Below are 19859 nucleotides of genomic sequence, written 5' to 3' on the forward strand. Positions count from 1 at the left end.
TCTGCTTCAGGATGTGTTCAGAGATGCTCTTCTGCAGACCTCGTTATTTGAGTTTCTTTCAGCTGGAACCAGTCTGGTCATTCTCCTCTGACCTCTGCCATCAACAAGGCATTTTCACCCACTGGATATTTTCTCTTTTTCTGACCATTCTCTGTAAACCCTAGAGATGTTTGTGTGTGAAAATCCCAGTAGATCAGCAGTTTCTGAAATACTCAGATCAGCCCGTCTGGTACCAACAACCATGGCACGTTCAAAGTCACTTAAATCACCTTTCTTCCCCATTCTGATGCTCAGTTTGAACTTCAGCAGATCATCTTGACTGTGTCTACACGCCTAAATGCATTTTATTTTAAAAATGCAAGAAGGTTTTGTATATTATATGTATTTATACATTATATGTATGTATTATAATTGGTGTTTTTGGTCTTTTCTGCAAAGCTGCAAAATGGACCAGACTTTATGTTGATAGTCAGAAGTCTGTGTACGTTTGTCCTGACTTGGAGCAGGGTTTGATGTCCCTGTCTAGTTAGGCAGCTCACTAGGTTTCAGTGAATGTACATGTGATGTGTGTGTTGGTGAGCAGAGCTGATGTGTGTCTGTTTTATTATCGTTCTGTCTTTGTTTGTCACACTGCGGGCAGACAGCGGTGAGATGTATAACACTTACAACAGAGAAATCTCACCTCTCACACACACACATATGATTTAAAGGAATAGAGGTGTGTGTGATCAGCATATTTCCAGCAGCAGGACGGATCTCAGAGCTCTTTAAACAGCTGATGGGAACCTCACTTGCGTTTGTCTCAGCACAATCGTTTGAAACTCTTCTCTTTAGGCGAGCGAGAGACTCTGTGTCTGCCTGCTGGATTTAACACACAACTTTCACAAGTTTTTCTTTAGTCTTAAAGGGGAAGCGTGTCATTTTTTTTCAATGTTAATATATTTTCTTGTGTATTCCAGTGTAGCATACATAGAGTATAATGCTCCCATGATGCATTTCATTACACTCTCAAACTACTTGCATATCTATTATGTTTAGATAGAAAAAATAGATATGCAAGCAGTAATGATGAGAGTAATGATGCTGAAAATTCAGCTTTGATCACAGGAATAAATTACATTTTAATGTTTAAAACTATAATAATATTTTACAATATTACTGTATTTTTGATCAAATAAACGCAACTTCTTTCAAAAACAATTTACCGACCCCAAACCTTTGAACTACAGTGTATATAAATTTTAATGTTTTAATATAAATTTTAATAAGTGTAATGTACATATTTTAGTATTGTAGTGCTGTTTTTGATTGAATGACATCATTTGCAGGCACATGATACTAAAGAGACTTTGTCTTCTTCAGTATTTGTATACTGTTTTACTTCAGATCTGTGTGACAGAATAAACTGCACACTTCATTTCATTCATATTCACACACACACACTTTATCAGCAGAGTACAGTCAGGATTGTGAGGTCTCTGTGAGTGATGGGTCTCACCTCTGTGTCTGCAAACATCCATCCTTCATCCATCACTTTTCCTCTCTGCCTGTATCATTTATCATCTGATCAGAGAGAGAGAGAAGAGAGAGAGGGGTGGCACATGCAGAGTGGTGGTGGAGGGGAAATTGGACGTCGATTTGAATGATTGAAAGATTCTCTAAACCTTCTGAAATGTTGTTCATCATCTTCCGTCCCGTCAGCTGACTTTCAGGACTTTTGCATTTGTTGTTGCTGAAGTTCAGATTTCATCCTCGGATCTGTCCGTCTCTCTCTGTCTCACTCTAGTCTCGTGTGGTGGCCTGCATGACAGCCATTCTCAGTCAGATGGGTGACAGACACTATTCACGCTACATCGAGACCTTCAGTGGGACCACAGACCTAGTGGTAAGACTATCTATCTATCTATCTGTCTATCTATCTATCTATCTATCTATCTATCTATCTATCTATCTATCTATCTATCTATCTATCTATCTATCTATCTATCTATCTATCTATCTATCTATCTATCTATCTGTCTGTCTGTCTGTCTGTCTGTCTGTCTGTCTGTCGTTATGGCATTGTATCGTTCATTCTGTCGTTTTATCTATCTATCTATCTATCTATCTATCTATCTATCGTTCTATCGTTCTATCTATCGTTCTATCATTCATTCTGTTGTTTTATCTATATCTATCTATCGTTCTATCTATCGTTCTATCTATTGTTCTATCGTTCTATCATTCATTCTGTCGTTTTATCTATCTATCTATCTATCTATCTATTGTTTTATCGTTCATTCTATCGTTCTATCATTCATTCTGTTGTTTTATCTATCGATCTATCTATCGATCTATCGTTCTATCGTTCTATCATTCATTCTGTCGTTTTATCTATCTATCTATCTATCTATCTATCTATCTATCTATCTATCTATCTATCCATTGTTTTATCATTCGTTCTATCATTCTATCATTCATTCTGTCGTTTTATCTATCTATCTATTGTTTTATCGTTCGTTCTATCGTTCTATCATTCATTCTGTCGTTTTATCTATCTATCTATCTATCTATTGTTTTATCGTTCGTTCTATCGTTCTATCATTCATTCTGTCATTTTATCTATCTATCTATCTATCTATCTATCGTTCTATCGTTCTATCATTCATTCTGTCGTTTTATCTATCTATCTATTGTTTTATCGTTCGTTCTATAATTCTATCATTCATTCTGTCGTTTTATCTATCTATCTACCTATCTATCTATCTATCTATCATCTATCTATCTATTGTTTTATCGTTCGTTCTATCGTTCTATCATTCATTCTGTCATTTTATCTATCTATCTATTGTTCTATCGTTCTATCATTCATTCTGTCGTTTTATCTATCTATTGTTTTATCGTTCGTTCTATCTTTCTATCATTCATTCTGTCATTTTATCTATCTATCTATCTATCTATCTATCTATCTATCGTTCTATCTATTGTTCTATCATATCTATCTATCTATCTATCGTTCTATCGTTCTATCGTTTCTATCTATCTGTCTCTCTGTCTGTCTGTTTGATTCAGCATCTTGTGTTTGTGTTCTTGCAGGACTTCCTGATGGAGACGTTTCTGTTGTTTAAGGATCTCATTGGTAAACATGTCTATCCATCTGACTGGGTCACCATGATCATGGTGCAAAACCGGTGAGAACAAAAACACACAAAAACACAAACACACTAGAGCTCCTGAGATGATCTACAGTAACATCCACCATCAGAGATCTCAGAGTCCTCAGGAGCACAAACACTATGTTAACATTGATTACACTTCAGACAAGAGCTCAATGAGAGAGAAAGAGAGATTTAGAGAGAAATAAACCTGCAGACTCAGAGATAGGGAGAAACGTCACATATTGAGCTCAGTGAAAATATGGATTGTTCGTGTATTTGTTTGTGTTCTTTTTAATAGCAGACAGTGGCAGTATATTGTGTTTTATTGACCTCAGTATATTTCCCTGGAATTCAATATCACAGTTTAAAGTTCATCTGTGACCCTGCTGATCATCAGATACTGTGAACACAAACAACAGTTGAACACTTAAAACACACTTAAAAATACCTGTATGTCAATAGATAGGGAAATACGAAATCAAACATCATTTATTGAGAATAAAGTTGCACAAAAACTAGTTTTACTACACTTTACAAGCAAAACATTTGAAGTTTATACAGGTTGAAACAATCAGGTTTTGATATGCGTTAAAAAACCCCAGCTTATTCAAAGCTATTGAGACTCAATAATGAAGAAGAAATGTGACGTTAGTGAAAAGATCCTGCAGCATTTGAGAGACAGATAAAACACTTGATCTGATGAATGGTGTTCAGACATTTATAAATGTGAATCAAGTATCCAAATGCTTCTTTTGATATTTGTAGATCATCGTGGATGAATACAGAACAGTCAAACAAACATTTTGCTTCAAAAAGACCCGCTTCATGTTTGTCTTTGTGTTTATTGTGAACTTTTATTAAGAATCAATGTTTTAGTTAACTGTTATAACCTTGGAATGTTCATCCAATCAGAGTGTTCCTCCGAGCGATCAACACATACGCCGACACCATGAACCTCAAGTTCCTCGACAACAACAACTTTGAAGTGCAGGTCAGTGTGTGTGTGTGTGTGTGTGTGTGTGTGTGTGTGTCTTACATGAGCTTTATCAAGATCAGATTCAATTAGTTTTAATAGCCCTGAAATCATCTTTCGTCTCTCATCCTAATGTCATTTTATCATGATTTCTCTCTCTCTCTCCTGTAGTTATGGAATAATTACTTCCATTTGGCTGTGGCGTTTATTACCCAGGAGTCTTTGCAGTTGCAGCATTTCTCGCCCACCAAAAGAACCAAGATTTTGGCCAAGTGAGTCTTAAATCATCCCAGTTAAACCACCAGAATCATCCCAGTTAAACCAGCAGAAACTGCTCACAGACACAGTCTATTTATACTGTTTTCAGAAATCTGGCCCTCACAACTATAATGAAACGATAAAATATGCATAAACACGCCTGCTTTCTTTCATTCAGATACGGGGACATGAGGAGGCTGATTGGTTTTGCTATCAGAGACATGTGGTACAAACTCGGTAAGACTCATACACAGTGGTACTTGCATTATGAATATAAAGTCTATGCTAATTCACTTTCATAACTTTAAGGTAAGAATAAGATCTGTTTCATTCCCGGGATGGTGGGTCCTATCCTGGAGATGACGCTCATCCCTGAGGAAGAGCTGCGGAGAGCAACAATCCCCATATTCTTTGACATGATGCAGTGTGAACACAACCACTCCGGACACTTCAAAAAGGTTCAAACACACACACATCTGTGTTTATATCATGGTGGAGACCTCGATTTGATTTCCCCTATGTTTAAAATAAGCTAAACTCCCATCCTGAACATTTTAACACGCAAATAACACATTATTTAATACTTTTATGAAGCTTTTTTGGTCTCCCAAACAATTATATAATGTGTGTCATTCAGTTGTGTTCACTTCACATTCAGTTGTGTTGAGTTGTTTAGATAAGTTAATTATAATTAGCAATAAACCAGGCACAGGCTTTATCTGTTATTTGTTTTAATTATTTTTTTTTTTTTTTTGCAATCTCCATGGAATAGATTTAAACATCGTAAAATATGTTTAAAAAAAAAATATATATATATTTATATATATATATATATTTTTTTTTTTTCTCTATGAAACATTTCTCCAATTCTGTGTAATGGATTTAAAGATAGTAAAATGTGCTTGAAATATATTTTAAAAGGTATTTCTATTGAATAGTTCTATAATTCTTTGGAATGTATTTAAAGATAGTAAAATGTTTTTTAAATATTGTAAAGATATTTCTATGGAATATTTCTATAATTCTGTGGAATGGATATAAACATGGTAAACTATGTGTATATATATATAATATATACACATTTTTATATATACACATTTTTAAAAAAATCATATATATATATATATATATATAATATTTAAAAAAATCTGAGGATTGGATTTAAATTATTTTTTAATTAATTATATTTTAGCATGTTTAGGTTTGAATTGAGATGATGATGATTTTTCTTGTTGGGACATCACAACAACTAGGTTTTGCTAATTGTTATTAGATGCTTTCCAAAAAACAGAGAAAAACCTGCCCACGCACACAGTAAACTGCATATGCACACTGACACTACTGAACTTTTTAATGAACTCTCTCTCTGCCTCTCAGTTTGAGAACGAGATCATTCTGAAGTTGGATCATGAAGTGGAAGGAGGCGGAGGAGACGAGAGATACATGGAGCTGTTACAGAGCATGTAAGAACACACACACGCACACGCACACGCACACACACACACACACTATGGTCTTGTATAATCTTGGCTTCACTCTATAAGAACCTCCAAATCCTCCTGAAATCTCTGAATCAAACTAAAGCCAAGAGCATCAGAGCAGGTCTGACCGTGTGCCGCTTCAGTCTTTTAGAGTGCGCTCAGGGACGCCCCCAGCTGCTGACCGAGGTGCAGAACTTCGTTACCCTGGTGACCGGCCTCCTGGAGCGTCTCCTTGACTACCGCACAGTGATGAGCGATGACAGTCGAAACAACCGCATGAGCTGCACCGTCAATCTTCTGGTAAGCCCCGCCCACCACTTCATTTAACATGTCACAGACATAAAGTGATTTTCTCATTGGGCTGGTCTGATCACTTTGCTTAAACTAAGTCGTCGATCTCCTGATGGGCCCAAATGGATGACTACACTTCTGAACCGACCTGTCAATATATTTAACAAACACAAGGATGAAGATGAATATTCCAGCACAAAGACTGGAGGATTAAAAGCAGCTCCTGCCCATAATGGACTGTGATGAAATTAGCAAAAACTAAAACAATTAAAAATTAATTTTTAGTAATTGAAATAAAGCTGTAATAAAATAAAACATAAACATTGGATGAATAGCCTAAACTTAGAAAACTTTAAATGTAGTTAGACTTAGAAATGTTGCTTTGGCAACTAACTGAAACAAAAGAAGGTAACATTAGCTAGCATTATTTTCATTAACTAACATTAACTAACAATGAGCAATACACTTGTTACAAGTGTTTATAAATCTTTGTTAAAAAGTAGTTAATAAAAATAAAACTGTTCGTTGTTAGATCATATTAGGTTCATTAAATAATATTAACACACTGTAAACCTGAATAAGTTGGGCTAACTCAAAACATTTGAAGTAATCCGTTAAATCAAATTTGAGTTATGATGTTTCCAATTTTAAGTATGCAGAACTATCAAGTTTTGTTTGTAGGACTTACGCATGTTAATTGCTCCTAACTTGAAGTACTGAGTTAGCTAACTCATACATTTGATAGAAATTAACATAAAAGATTTAGCTAATTAACTTTTTTATTTTGAGTTCTTGCAAATCAAATGAGTTATTTACTTCACTGTAAACCCTAATAAGTTGTCATAACTTAAAGAAGTTAAATGAGAATTTAGAAAGTTAAGAAACTCAGTTTTTTTTTCAGTAAGATTTTTATTTTGTACTCATACATTTTTATTGTTCTTAATTTGAAATATTTGAGTACACTAATTTATACATTTAACTTAAAATTATCAGGTTACCGCAACGTAAATATTTTGCTAGCTATAACACTAATACAGAAAATGCCAGCTTGCTAATTTGCTAACATGTTAACAATAGCATAGTATAGCACTTACTGAATGAGTACAGCATGTAACATGCAAACATGTATTTTACCTGCTCTCAAACAAAGCAGCATGCGCCACGTGTCACCATGATGGTAACTCTCCAAAAACCCACATTAACAGAAACTCTTCTAAATTAGCATAAAACATTAATCACTACTAAATCTCCCTTACCATTAATCTTGCACAAAAACATTTTATAACACTTAATTTTAGCATTTACTCTCACTTTCGAGTGCCATGGGCAAAGCATGCTGGGAAATAGAAATCCCAGGCCAGTTTCAATTAAACTTAAGTCTAAGTCTTAACTTAGTTAGTCTAAGTTAAAAGAAATGAGTTCATACAACTCAAAACAATAAAACAGTTCAGTTTACTTGAAATATGTCAGTGCTGTGAACTCAAAAGAAATAGAAAGTTCTAAATACTCTTAACAGTTAATTAAACTGAACTAATTTGTTTAATTTAAGTTTGTCCTACTCAAACCAATTAAGTATTTTGAGCGTTAGGGTTTACAGTGCAGATACAACTTTTGATTTTAATAATGTACTAGTAAATGTTGAAATTAACGATTAATAAATGCTGTAGAAGTATTGTTCATTGTTATTTCATGTTAACTGTAGTTAAATAAAATTAGTAGCTAATTCAGAATATTAATAAATGCTATAATAATATAACTAATATTAAAATTAAACTGATTATGAATGCCATTTCTAGTGGGAGTGTTTAATTAGTCGCATTTGCTCAGCTTCACTAATTCTATTAAATAAACACCTGACACTAGTATTAAACTGTTAAACTTCAGGATGTAACTCGTCCTGTGATGTTACTTTCAATGATCAGACTTGCAATTTTCACCTGGCGGATGATAAAACAGGTGAAAAAATTCCTCAGGGTTTCCATCCATATATTTGCATAATATGTAAATTTGATAATCTCATTAAAATTGCCAGATGGAAACAGCAAGATGCAAATAAAACTTCCAAAATGTGGATCGATGTTTTTTATTTTATTTTTTTATCATATACGTTTTGAGATGCAAATCTAAAATGTCATGTGACTTGGAAACAAGAAGTCATGTGACTGAATAATTCCCTCATGAACCTCATTGTAGCATTTTGTCTGTGAGTTTAAACCACAACTCATTTATTACATTGAAGCGAATAAAACAGCCACGGTTTCGTTCCCAGTGGATACAACTTTCGTTTCCTTTTCTATTTTGTGCCAGTTTTCACAGTTTTGTTTCCCTGAACACATGGGATTGAAACACTGCTTTATTCATAAATAGTTTTCGTGTTTTTTTTGTTTTTTTTTTGTTGCATAAATTAAATTCGCAGCTTTGATGGAACCAAAGCTAATGAAGGACGACCCGAGCTTTTAAGGATAAAATAATTATGAACACATGATAAAGTGATTTCAGAACATTATTGTGAAGATTGTGAAGTGATTCCCACATGACCTTATGTTTCAAATTTGAATTCAGCCGTCAAATTCATTTTCTGGCTGTGATGAATCTGTCAGCTTTCATCTGCTTTTAATGATTCATACCACAAAGATCTAGGCGGAATATTTCCTCTAAATGAACACACACACACACACACACACACACACACACACACACACTAGTGTGATTAACAAATTAAACCTCCAGTAATGCAACACATGGCCTACAACTGTCTCTCTCTTTATTAACTCCCCATAAATATTTATCTTTTCCTTATGATTCATTTGAGATTTGAGTTTCTTTTCACTTCTGCTTGTTTCTGTCTAACGGTCAGAGCGTCGCCGGCGCCACTTAAATGAAATTACTTCAATATATGAATAAACTCTATAAATAAGCATTGTGGCGGTGTGTGTCATATTCAAAAGGTTCCGAAATCCATCATCATAATTTTGCATTACATATCAGAAGCTCTCAAACACACACACTCGTCTTCAGAGATATGTCAACACAAAGGCTCAAAGTTAACGTTTCCGTTTCATTGCTTTTCAGAATTTCTACAAGGACATCAACCGTGAGGGGATGTACATCAGGTAATTTCCATATTAACTGTGTGTGTGTGTGACTGTGATTGTAAGTGGTTGTGTTTCTGTGTGTGTGTGTGTGTGTGTGTGTGTGTGTGTGTGTGTGTGGTTGTGGTTGTGTAATCTGACAGAGATTATCTTGGTCTTGCTGAATTAATGTCAAAATCCAAAGGATAAGCATCCAAGCATACACACAGAGACAGACAGTCAGACGGACAGAATGAGGGACGGAGCGAGACGCGTCCATGTTGTTTGACATACTGCTACCTTACAGGCACATTAAACATAAATGACTACAGAGATGCATTCTGAGTAACACGTGAGCAAATTCTCTGATACTCTGATTGCCAGTGTGAGATGAAGGAATGTGTGAGGGTTTATAGTCTTAGATGTTTGCTATTGAGTTTTTTTTTATCAGTAAACATGATCAGATTATGTGTCACGTCCTTCAGAAACATATATAATATTCAGCTTTAATACAAGACAAACAGAGATCATCTAGTTTATTTATAACTTTCATTGTTTTCCTGTCATGACCTTTGACCTGTGAAATGAGCGAGAAAGACTGATATTATGAAGATGAGATTTCCATACAGGCAAGCTTAAAGAAAGATGATATTTAAAAGACAATAAAATGAAATCATGCATGTACATAATGATGAACATCAATTCTGCTCCAGTTTACATCTATAATATCGCCTACAGTAAGACAAATGAACTGCAGCACTTGATGGCTTGGTGAATAGAATAGAATATATGTATGTGCAGCTACAAGTATATGTATATGCAGATATGCTTTAGTAAGTATAATGTACAGTACAATATAATATACACTATTCAGTACAGTACAATAGCAATACAACTGCTTATTGCAATTATTACCAGATGTAAACATGAATCTGAATTGAACATTGTTTTCTTTTATCATATTGCTCTTGGAATAAACTTTTGAAGCCATACTTTACTGTGATTTTACCACACTTCAGGGTGTTTAGGCCCTTTGCTTCATGTAGTACTTAACACCCTTTACCATGGTAAAATCTCTTTAACAACGGCCTCAAGTGCCTTATGACTTTATGCAATACTGCCTCCTTGTGGTAAAAATGGAAACTTAAGAGTATAATATCATAATGGAGTATATATATATATATATATATATATATAATATATATATATATAATGTTTAATAAATTAATAATTGAATTTCTATTTTATACTTTATAGTATCATATAATTTATATTTTTATATAATTATTTAGTTATTTAAATAAAATTTATATTAATTAAATATTTTTCTGTGTTCGTGTTTCTATATATATATAATTAATATACATATTTATAAAATATTTATAAAATTTATATTCAATTTTTTTTAAATTAATTATATATATTAATTTATAATTTAATTTATATTTTTATAATTTATAAATCAAATATTTTTTATATTTATACTTTTTTTTTTTTTTTGAATATATTTTAGTTATTTATATATCATTTATATGAATTAATTTTGAATGTTCTGTGTGTGTTTCCAAGGTACCTCTACAAACTTCGGGATCTTCATTTGGATGGAGAAAACTACACCGAGGCGGCGTATACACTGCTGCTGCACTCCAAACTGCTGAAGGTGAACTAACACACTTGCTGACACACATTTTATTTTTGTATCTTCATCAGGGCTTTCCATTGTATTGTTTTTATACTGAGCTAATGATATTTTTTATACCCTAAACTTAACCCTCACAAAAACATTTTTACATGTTAAAACATTATTTTGGTGTTTATTAATCATTTTTCTATTAATCATTGGCTGGTAGCTGATCTCAAGTTTTGCTATCTTTGTCGGGACATTTGTACACACACACACACACACACACACACACACACACACACACACACACACACACACACACACACACACACACACACACACAATGTCATAGGTGTTTTGATTGGGTCACATAAGACAAATCTTCCCTGGTTGATTTACTGTCGTCCCTGACTGTGTCCTGTGATGCCCTGTGTGCAGATAAAGCCTCCAGGTCAAATTTATGACATCAGCGCAGTTACTGCAAGCTGGGCAGCAGATTTATACAGCTCTTTACCCTGCCTTCTCTCTCTCTCTCTCTCTCTCTCTCTCTCTCTCTCTCTCTCTCTCTCTCTCTCTCTCTCTCTCTCTCAGATGAGAAAGGCAGCAAAAACACTGCACAGTTTATGCCTTTATACTAATGTTCTTTTATTACCCACAGCATCTCCTCCCATTAGAAACCACTTGAGTTCGTCCTCTCGCTTTATTTCCTCACACAAACCTCAATCAAACAAAAGATGAACGTTACAAATGCTCTTCGAAAAACCAGTTCAGTGGTGTTCTACATAGATCCCTAGGGTTCTTGACTCAATTTTAAAGAATGCTTTAATGCCAAAAAGGTTAGAAATGTCTTTAAAAAATTGTGTAATACTTTTGTGTTTAACAGGTTATTTCAGTTTTTCTAGTGATAGAGTTTACGAGCTGCTTAATTCATAAAATTCAATTAAAATTGATAATGAAAACAAAATGTTAAATATTTTATAGATTTTACACACATACCCATATAAAGTATATATGTTTTACTGTATGCACAGAAAAAAGTTTCACTGGGGTTCTATATAGAACTCTAGGGTTCTTGACTCAATTTTAAAGAACCCTTTGTGCTAAAAAGGTTCTATATAAGGAGAAATGTCTTAAATGATGGCATTAAACTTTCATGTTCAATGGGTTTACTAGCAGTTTAATTCATAAAATTTTATTAAAATTAAAAAGAATTCAAACAAAATGAATTAAGTAAAACTAAATCCATAGAATGATTCCATGATCTGAACCACTAAAAGGTTCTAAATATGTATCGCCTGACGGAACCCTTTAAGGTTCCATATAGAACCTTTTCTTCTAAGAGTGAGATTGACACTGACATGCACATTTTTAAACATCAACACTGTTATTGAACTGAATTGAATCAACATTGATCTTATTAGAGCTGAATAACGACTTTATTGTCATCTGTAGAGCTGCTTATAGCTGAATCATAATTGATGAACTTTACACTTATTGAACTGAACTGAATCAACATTAAACTGACTTGATCTGAGTAATGACACTGCTCTACAGCAAAATTTGAATCTGTCTCATATTTGATGAAGTTTCCTTCATTGATTCTATCACTGTGAAGCTGCTTTGAATCTGTACTGAATAAAGTGCTATAGAAATAAATGTGAGTTGACTTGATGATGTGATGTGAATGAATGATGTTGTGATGTTTCTGCAGTGGTCAGAGGAGCAGTGCGCCCTTCAGTTGGACTATCAGACGCCTCAGTCCCAGCGGCAGCTCAAAGAAACACTCTACGACACCATCATCAGCTACTTTGATAAGGGCAAGGTCAGCAGATCCGCACACTTTACAGCTAGACTTACAGTAGAATATTGAATAAATGTGACTTTTTGGGGGACTGACTTTATGAATGTTTAACAGTGTGCATTTGTCTGTAAAACTATTTTTTGCTTGTCAGATGTGGGAGGAGGCCATCACTCTGTGTAAGGAGTTAGCGGATCAGTTTGAGATGGAGGTCTTTGATTACGAGCTTCTCGGACAGAAACTGGTAACACACACTATAAACTTTCCATCTTTTAGACATCAGTCTTTCTTGGTGTTTTAGCATTAAAAGCTTTTTAGCATTTTCCCTCTTTATTTATTTCATTAATTGATTCCCTTTGCAGAATCAGCAAGCTAAGTTTTATGAGAACATTATGAAGATCCTGCGGCCCAAGCCGGACTACTTCGCTGTGGGATATTACGGATGCGGCTTCCCTCAGTTCCTCAGGGTCAGTGTGTGTTTATTATTTTAATAATGGCAAAACTGTCCTAACAGATCCTGTAATCTAGATTATGATGTGTTTTATTATATTTCATTTCATCAGAATAAGGTTTTCATTCACCGTGGGAAGGAGTACGAGCGCAGGGAAGATTTCCAGAGTCATTTGATGAGTCAGTTTCCCAGCGCTGTGAGACTCAACATCACCACGATGCCTGGAGACGACATTAAAAACTCAAACATGCAGTGTATCCTTTACATATACTTTGTGGGCATATATATATATATATATATATATATATATATATGTTTGTGTGTTTTTAATTGATTTCTATATTATATTATATTATATTATATTATAGACTTTAGCCATTATATGACTTTTTAAAAAAACATATTTTCATGTTTAAATATAAATGGTCAGTATGGAAATACACGTTCTCATTTACATAATATTTAATTATTATTTTATAAAATATAATTACTAATTTTTAATCTTTTTTTATCTTTTAGTTCATTTTATAACTTATTTTTCATTTATTTTTAATTATATTATAACACTTTTATATTACTTATATTAATATGTCTTTTTAGTCCTTATATTTTTACTCTTTTTTTTATTATCATTATCTTTTAGTTTTGTATTATCTTTTTATTTTTTATATTTTATTTTTATACTTTATATTTTATTATTATTTTTTTCACTTATTTTAATGACTTTAGCCCTTATAAAACTTTTTTTTAATTTATTTATTTTTTTATTATATTTTCACATGTTCAAATATAAATGGTCAGTGTGTTGTTCTTATCCAATCTGGATCAGATATCCAGTGTTTTACTGTCCAACCGGTTCTTGAGATCCCTCCACGTCTGAAGAACAAACCAGTCCCTGATCAGATCATCAAGTGAGTCTGCTGCTCACTGACCAATCAGAACAATTACAACACAAAACACATTCATCTGTTCACCTTCAATCAGTGTAAATCTACAGCCGTGTCATGATCTGACATGTGGATGTGCTGTGAACTCTTTCTCCTCATGTCTTCTGTGTCTCTCTGTAGTTTCTACAAGTCGAACTACGTTCAGCGGTTCCAGTATTCCAGACCCGTGAGAAGAGGGAAAGTGGATCCTGATAATGAGTTTGCTGTGAGTCCTACCGTATTCATTTCATACAAATGTGTACACGAGTGTCTCTCATAGATCTCTATTGTTCATATTATAATCATTTCACCCTAAAGATTCCATTTCACTGTCTTCAATCTTCGGATGCACAGAAAACATGGCACATTTAATTGATAAAGCCTTGATAAATTCTTAACATAATGATCATTTCTGACTCTATTTACTTTCAAATTTAGAGCAAGCATTTAGAATAAAGTTATGTTAATAATTCTCAATTCATGCACAAAGTTTTAATTGGAATACATCCTCAAAAATTGTTTTCCAGATCTCTCTAGAAAAACAAGCAATGTGGTCTGATAAAACAAGCCTAAAATAAGACTAAATAAATGACTCCAGGATTTTGTGGTTTTGGGTGTGTGGAAGCGTTTATAAACTGATTTATTACAGCATAAACTCGAATAAAACACATGAAACAAGACTAAAAGAAAATGTCACTAATTATATTCCTTTGCAAAGTTAATAACAGTATTTCCATATACAAGTGGCTAAAATCATTGAATAAATCCCTCCAATGTTAATTATATACTAATATAGTACTTATAATGTATATTTTATGTTTTAATAGTGTATGGAATCTCTCACATAAACGCTCACACATCTATGTGGAAGAATAACAGCACCGCATTTTTGTATGATTGGGGTCGTGAAGGAGCTGAGAAAGACAGAAATGAGACCCAATCTATGATGATTAAATGATATTATGCAGTGTGCAGTTTGAACAGCAGGTGGAGATGTTTGACCATTAGTACTTTGCTATGAAGCCAAACATTGGCAAGAAATAAGCCCCAAAAACAAGCCAAAAGTCACAACACACTGAGTCGCTTTCTGGTCACTTTGAAGAGTCTTTTGTCACTCACAAACACATTGAAACAAACACACACACACAGACTGGCTCATTTACACTCTCTGTTCTCTTTAACAACATGAGTTCACTGTCTTCTGTCTCTTTTCTCTCTCTTCAGTCTATGTGGATTGAACGCACCACATTCATAACTGCGTACAAACTCCCAGGAATCCTGCGCTGGTTTGAGGCCATTAGCACGACCCACGTGAGTGTCCGTTCCTGTCAATCAAACTCTGGCTCATATATTAGTGTGCTGCATAATGCACAGTGTATACTACTATAAATTCAAATACACTTAAATTGAATTTATGATATAATTTTTTGTCTTTATTTCTCTGTCAGACGACGGTGAGTCCGCTGGAGAACGCCATCGAGACGATGGGACAAACGAATGAGAAAATCCTCACCATGATTAACCAGTACCAGTGTGATGACGCTTTACCCATAAACCCTCTCTCCATGCTGCTCAACGGCATTGTGGATCCCGCCGTCATGGGCGGCTTCGCCAAATACGAGAAGGTCAGAGAGAGACAGTGATTGTGTGTGTGAGAAGATGGAGACAAACGCTGAGAACGGTTCTTGATCTGTGTGTGTCTTTGTCCAGGCGTTCTTCACAGATGAATACACACAGGAACATCCTGATGACAGAGACAAACTCATGAGACTCAAAGACCTCATCGCATGGCAGGTCAGAAACACTAGACACTTTAGACATCGTGTTTCTCTTTTGATTTGTATTTCTGTCATGTTGTGAAATGACTTGACGCTTGAAACTTGTCCAGTCATGTTGGGTTAGGAGGACAGATGGTTAACCTGTTTAAACTCCCGTCTGACTCGTGTAGATCCCGTTGTTGGGCAGAGGAATCAGTTTTCATGGAAAAAGAGTGACCGATGACCTTCGTCCTTTCCACGAGCGCATGGAGGAGTGCTTCAAACAGCTGAGGAAGAAGGTGGAGAAGGAGTATGGAGTCAGAGAGTTGGTAAGGACGAGACACAGAAAGAGAAGTTGGTCAGATGTGGAAGGATGAGTGTCATGTTGCTCAGAGGAAGTGGACATATGAGTTTTCTGGATTTTATCTTCTTCCTCTTTTCTAGCCGGATATGGATGAGAGAAGGTCCACTCGCCCACGCTCTATGCTTCGCTCAGTCCGACAGTCTATCTGCTCATTGGCTGGATCTGAATGCGGAACGCCCACTAAGATACACCCGGACAGGTGACCACGCCCACATGCACATGACACTCTATGGCCAAGTTCAGAGGAACTTACTGTGAACATTACAAAAGTTTATCTGTTAATATGGGTACTGTGCATTGAATGCAGATTTTCTGTATTTTTATAGAAAATATAATTTTTAATATTGTATCTATATATATTAGAATTGTAATGTATAATTCTGACAAACTATTCAAACTTTGTTTATATTGTTTACATGGTTTATACTGGACTTTTATCAGACACACCTACAAATGATTCCAGTGTACAAGGCACTATATTTCATATTTTTTATAGAAAAAAAAAATATTTTTTGAACTTTTTTTTTTATTATTGTTTAAATTACATTATATTTGACCTTCTCTGACCTTCTTGTGTTAATATTTGTTTTAATATTTATATTTTAATCATTTTATTCATATTTATTATTAATATTTGTATTTTTTCTGAGATTATGCTAAATTAAGCATGCTGTGAGTAGGTCATGTGACAACAATGTAACATGATACTGTTTGAATTGTTTATCATTGCATAATGTGTTCTGTTTCACATCATATTTTTAGAAAGTATTCTTCTGTTGCAAACATAACCCCTGTCTCCGTCTCTCTCTCTCTGTAGCTTGTCTTTGGACAGTGGCGTTCCTACATCTCCCTCCATCATCCCTCGTTCCAGTGGAAGTGTCAGTGTGATGGATGAGAGCGGTGTTGAAGTGGAGGTGAGGATGATGAACATATTCACCCGGAAGTGACTGCTGTAACATGTTTCGACCAATCACAAAAACAGAATCAGAAACAGGACCAATGAATTGCAGCTCTCCAGGGTGACATCATCGTGCTCAGTTGATTCTTTCTGTTCTTCCAGGTGAAACTGAGGAAATCCAAGAAGAAGAAGAAACCCAGTCGTGGCAGTATGATCTTCATCAGCGAGGAGAAAGAGCGGTGCAGCACCCTCGACAAACGGGTGAGAGAGAGAGAGAAAATACAAGAGAGATGTTATGCGATTTCTGTATGTAGGGAAACAAATACATAAATGTAAAAAATAAAAGAGAAATAAGTGCAGAAAAAGAAAATACATCTAAGAATAAATTCAGAAGTAAATGTAATAATAAATAACAAAATAAATTATTGTAGAAGTGAATAAATTGGTAGTTGACACAAAATACTTGACATGTCCTGTGGTGTGATATAATACTACATTTAAAACTGTTATAAATAGCATTTTACTAATACTTTTATAATTATAATGCATGCAGTGGGCATGAGGACATTCATGTACTTCGAAAAACATGCCCGCCATCGCCCAATGAATTTCGAGCAGCTATCAGACAAGGTTAGCAGGCCTCTGTTAACCTTGTCTGATAGCTGCTCGAAATTCAATCAGAAAAAACTCACTGGGCTTGTTTGACTCGTGGCCCTAGAGGCCTGTGAGAAATTCAAAAGAAATCGGCCACTGGGGGGCACCTTCGCATTTTTTAACATGCATGAAGGATTGGATATCACACAATTTTTGCATATGTCAAAGACATTCATACCATTATGGTAGAACTCCTCATTCTGAGCAACGTTGCCTCTAGGACCACCGCTGTCTATCGAATCATTCATTAAATATTGGAGATTATTTTAAAAACCGGCTTTCACAAATTAGTCCTAGGTTTGTGGCTCTGCCTCGATAACTGTTAAAATGCTTTAAAACACAGTATATTTCCTTAGTAAATTGCCTGTTTTGGCTGTAAATGGTCTTTTCCATCTATGATTGAGATGGTTACAGGCTTTCTAAATAAAACATAATACCTTTTTACATGTGCTTAAAGGGCTTGAGCCCCAATAACTGCTGCTTGCAGCTATATTTCATTGAATATTTTTGCAGGTTTGGTCCTTCATTAATCTGTTCGTGTTTTTATTTCATAGTGATTGTGAAGATATTATTATGGTAACTATTTTCTTCACTCTCTGTCTCTCTAGCTCTCCAAGAAGCAGGAATTCCGCAGCGACACAAATCTGTCTGAGCCGAGCGAGAGTGGCAGCGGCCTCGTCAACTCCAGATCTCTGCCCACTATTACAGGTATCTCAACACACACGTTGGTTTAGATCATGGCAGTTCTTCAGATTCACTTCTGTTCTTAACTGAACTTTTGCTGTTTTAGGTCTGTCTCTGTCAGTAGCCAATGGGAGTGAGGAGATGGAGTCAGCGCGGTCCAAGCGTGACAGTAAGAGCGTGTCTGTGTGTCTGCCGTCTGACCGCACAAGTGACCGTCGCTCCAAAGGAGTCATAAACCTGCTCTTTAAAACCAAGGTAACACACATAACAGTGCTTTAACAAGCCACAAACACTGGAAATTCTGAGATATTTATTATGGACACAGACACTTAATTATATGGCCTGTTCTTATATATTTTGGCTTCGCATAATGCACTGCGGGCCTCATTTATAAAGCGTGCGTATGCACTGATTTGATCTTAGAGTGTGCGTACGCTTAAATCCACACCAATGCTCATATTCATAAAAACGGTCTTTGATGTGGAAAAGTGCTCAGAGCCTCGTCAGGGTCTGAGCAGACGTACACACTTTTCCTGGTCAGATTACTGCAGGTTTTTGGAAATCTAAGCTATTCTTGCAGCTCGCCAAGGATTTAGATGATGACGATGATCTTTCATACGTAAATGACATTAATTTAGTGTCGTTTAAAACACGGAGAACTGAAACCATTCAGCTGTGGGCAAGTTCAAGATCATTTGCGATTTATAGATTTCACATCTGAAAGAGAGGCGTACGCTCGTTTTCTGTGAGTACGTTCATTCTATGAATCACACGTACGCACATCTGAGAAATGATCGTAAGATCAAATTTAGGACAGTTTCTGCGCAACATTTTATAAATGAGGCCCTGCATGTGTGATGAACACTAATTTTGTTCATTGATTCAGCATTGTGTGTGTGTGTGTGTGTGTGTGTGTTTCAGCATAGCTCCAAAGCTGATGAAGCAAAGCCATCTTCTGAACCGTCTAATGATGCATCCATTCATCATTTCTGAGTCATTTGTCTCTCAATGTTTTTTACATTTTTGCTTCTGTTTTTGCTGTTTTAACTATGAAGAGAAATGCTTCAAAAAGCTAATAAAGACTCAAAGTTTCTGAGGGTTTCCTCCTGTTTCATCTTAAACTGTGATAAAATTGAGTTCTGATTTCATTGAATGTGTTTGAAACAAACTTTAATGAAATGAAGTCATGATTTGCCTGAACTTATAAATGTGCCTTAAAAGATCTGCTGTGCTGTCAGCAATAAACATGTTTTGGAATCATATCCTGAATGTATTTCATTATTCACGTTATGGGCAATATTGGTCACGTTTTACAGTTTTTTTTTTTTTAATTGCTATAGAGCAATTTTCACAAGCAATTGGTACATTTTCAAAACTCTTGGTACTAATATCACAACAGATCATCAAAAGTGCACTTTTTTCAAACATTTCAGCATATTTTCAATTGCATTAGTACAATACACAAAGTAAAAGGGAAACAACTGCACACTCA

The 19859-nt window shown here is 35.0% G+C and overlaps 1 protein-coding gene across 3 annotated transcripts in view; it reads left to right on the plus strand.

Annotated features, from left to right (window-relative positions):
* The window catches only part of LOC127525738 (dedicator of cytokinesis protein 2), a 119718-nt gene that overhangs the window by 84712 nt on the left and 15147 nt on the right, over positions 1-19859 (plus strand). For 2 of the 3 annotated variants that reach the window (XM_051918531.1, XM_051918533.1), the window contains 26 exons: positions 1787-1885; positions 3076-3170; positions 4050-4128; positions 4282-4382; positions 4547-4605; positions 4678-4826; positions 5746-5831; positions 5993-6149; positions 9213-9253; positions 10781-10871; positions 12547-12657; positions 12788-12877; positions 12996-13100; positions 13197-13338; positions 13914-13995; positions 14152-14236; positions 15235-15321; positions 15459-15635; positions 15721-15804; positions 15959-16096; positions 16212-16330; positions 16949-17045; positions 17192-17290; positions 18292-18391; positions 18474-18622; positions 19289-19629. In XM_051918531.1, coding sequence (XP_051774491.1) covers positions 1787-1885; positions 3076-3170; positions 4050-4128; positions 4282-4382; positions 4547-4605; positions 4678-4826; positions 5746-5831; positions 5993-6149; positions 9213-9253; positions 10781-10871; positions 12547-12657; positions 12788-12877; positions 12996-13100; positions 13197-13338; positions 13914-13995; positions 14152-14236; positions 15235-15321; positions 15459-15635; positions 15721-15804; positions 15959-16096; positions 16212-16330; positions 16949-17045; positions 17192-17290; positions 18292-18391; positions 18474-18622; positions 19289-19360 — 2694 coding nt within the window. In that variant the 3' untranslated portion in view covers positions 19361-19629. Of the gene's footprint in view, positions 1-1786; positions 1886-3075; positions 3171-4049; positions 4129-4281; positions 4383-4546; positions 4606-4677; positions 4827-5745; positions 5832-5992; positions 6150-9212; positions 9254-10780; positions 10872-12546; positions 12658-12787; positions 12878-12995; positions 13101-13196; positions 13339-13913; positions 13996-14151; positions 14237-15234; positions 15322-15458; positions 15636-15720; positions 15805-15958; positions 16097-16211; positions 16331-16948; positions 17046-17191; positions 17291-18291; positions 18392-18473; positions 18623-19288; positions 19630-19859 lie in introns of those variants that run through there. The other variant, XM_051918534.1, reaches the window with a different exon arrangement.

Source organism: Ctenopharyngodon idella, chromosome 14 (genome assembly GCF_019924925.1).
Source record: "Ctenopharyngodon idella isolate HZGC_01 chromosome 14, HZGC01, whole genome shotgun sequence".
Lineage (NCBI taxonomy): Eukaryota > Metazoa > Chordata > Actinopteri > Cypriniformes > Xenocyprididae > Ctenopharyngodon > Ctenopharyngodon idella.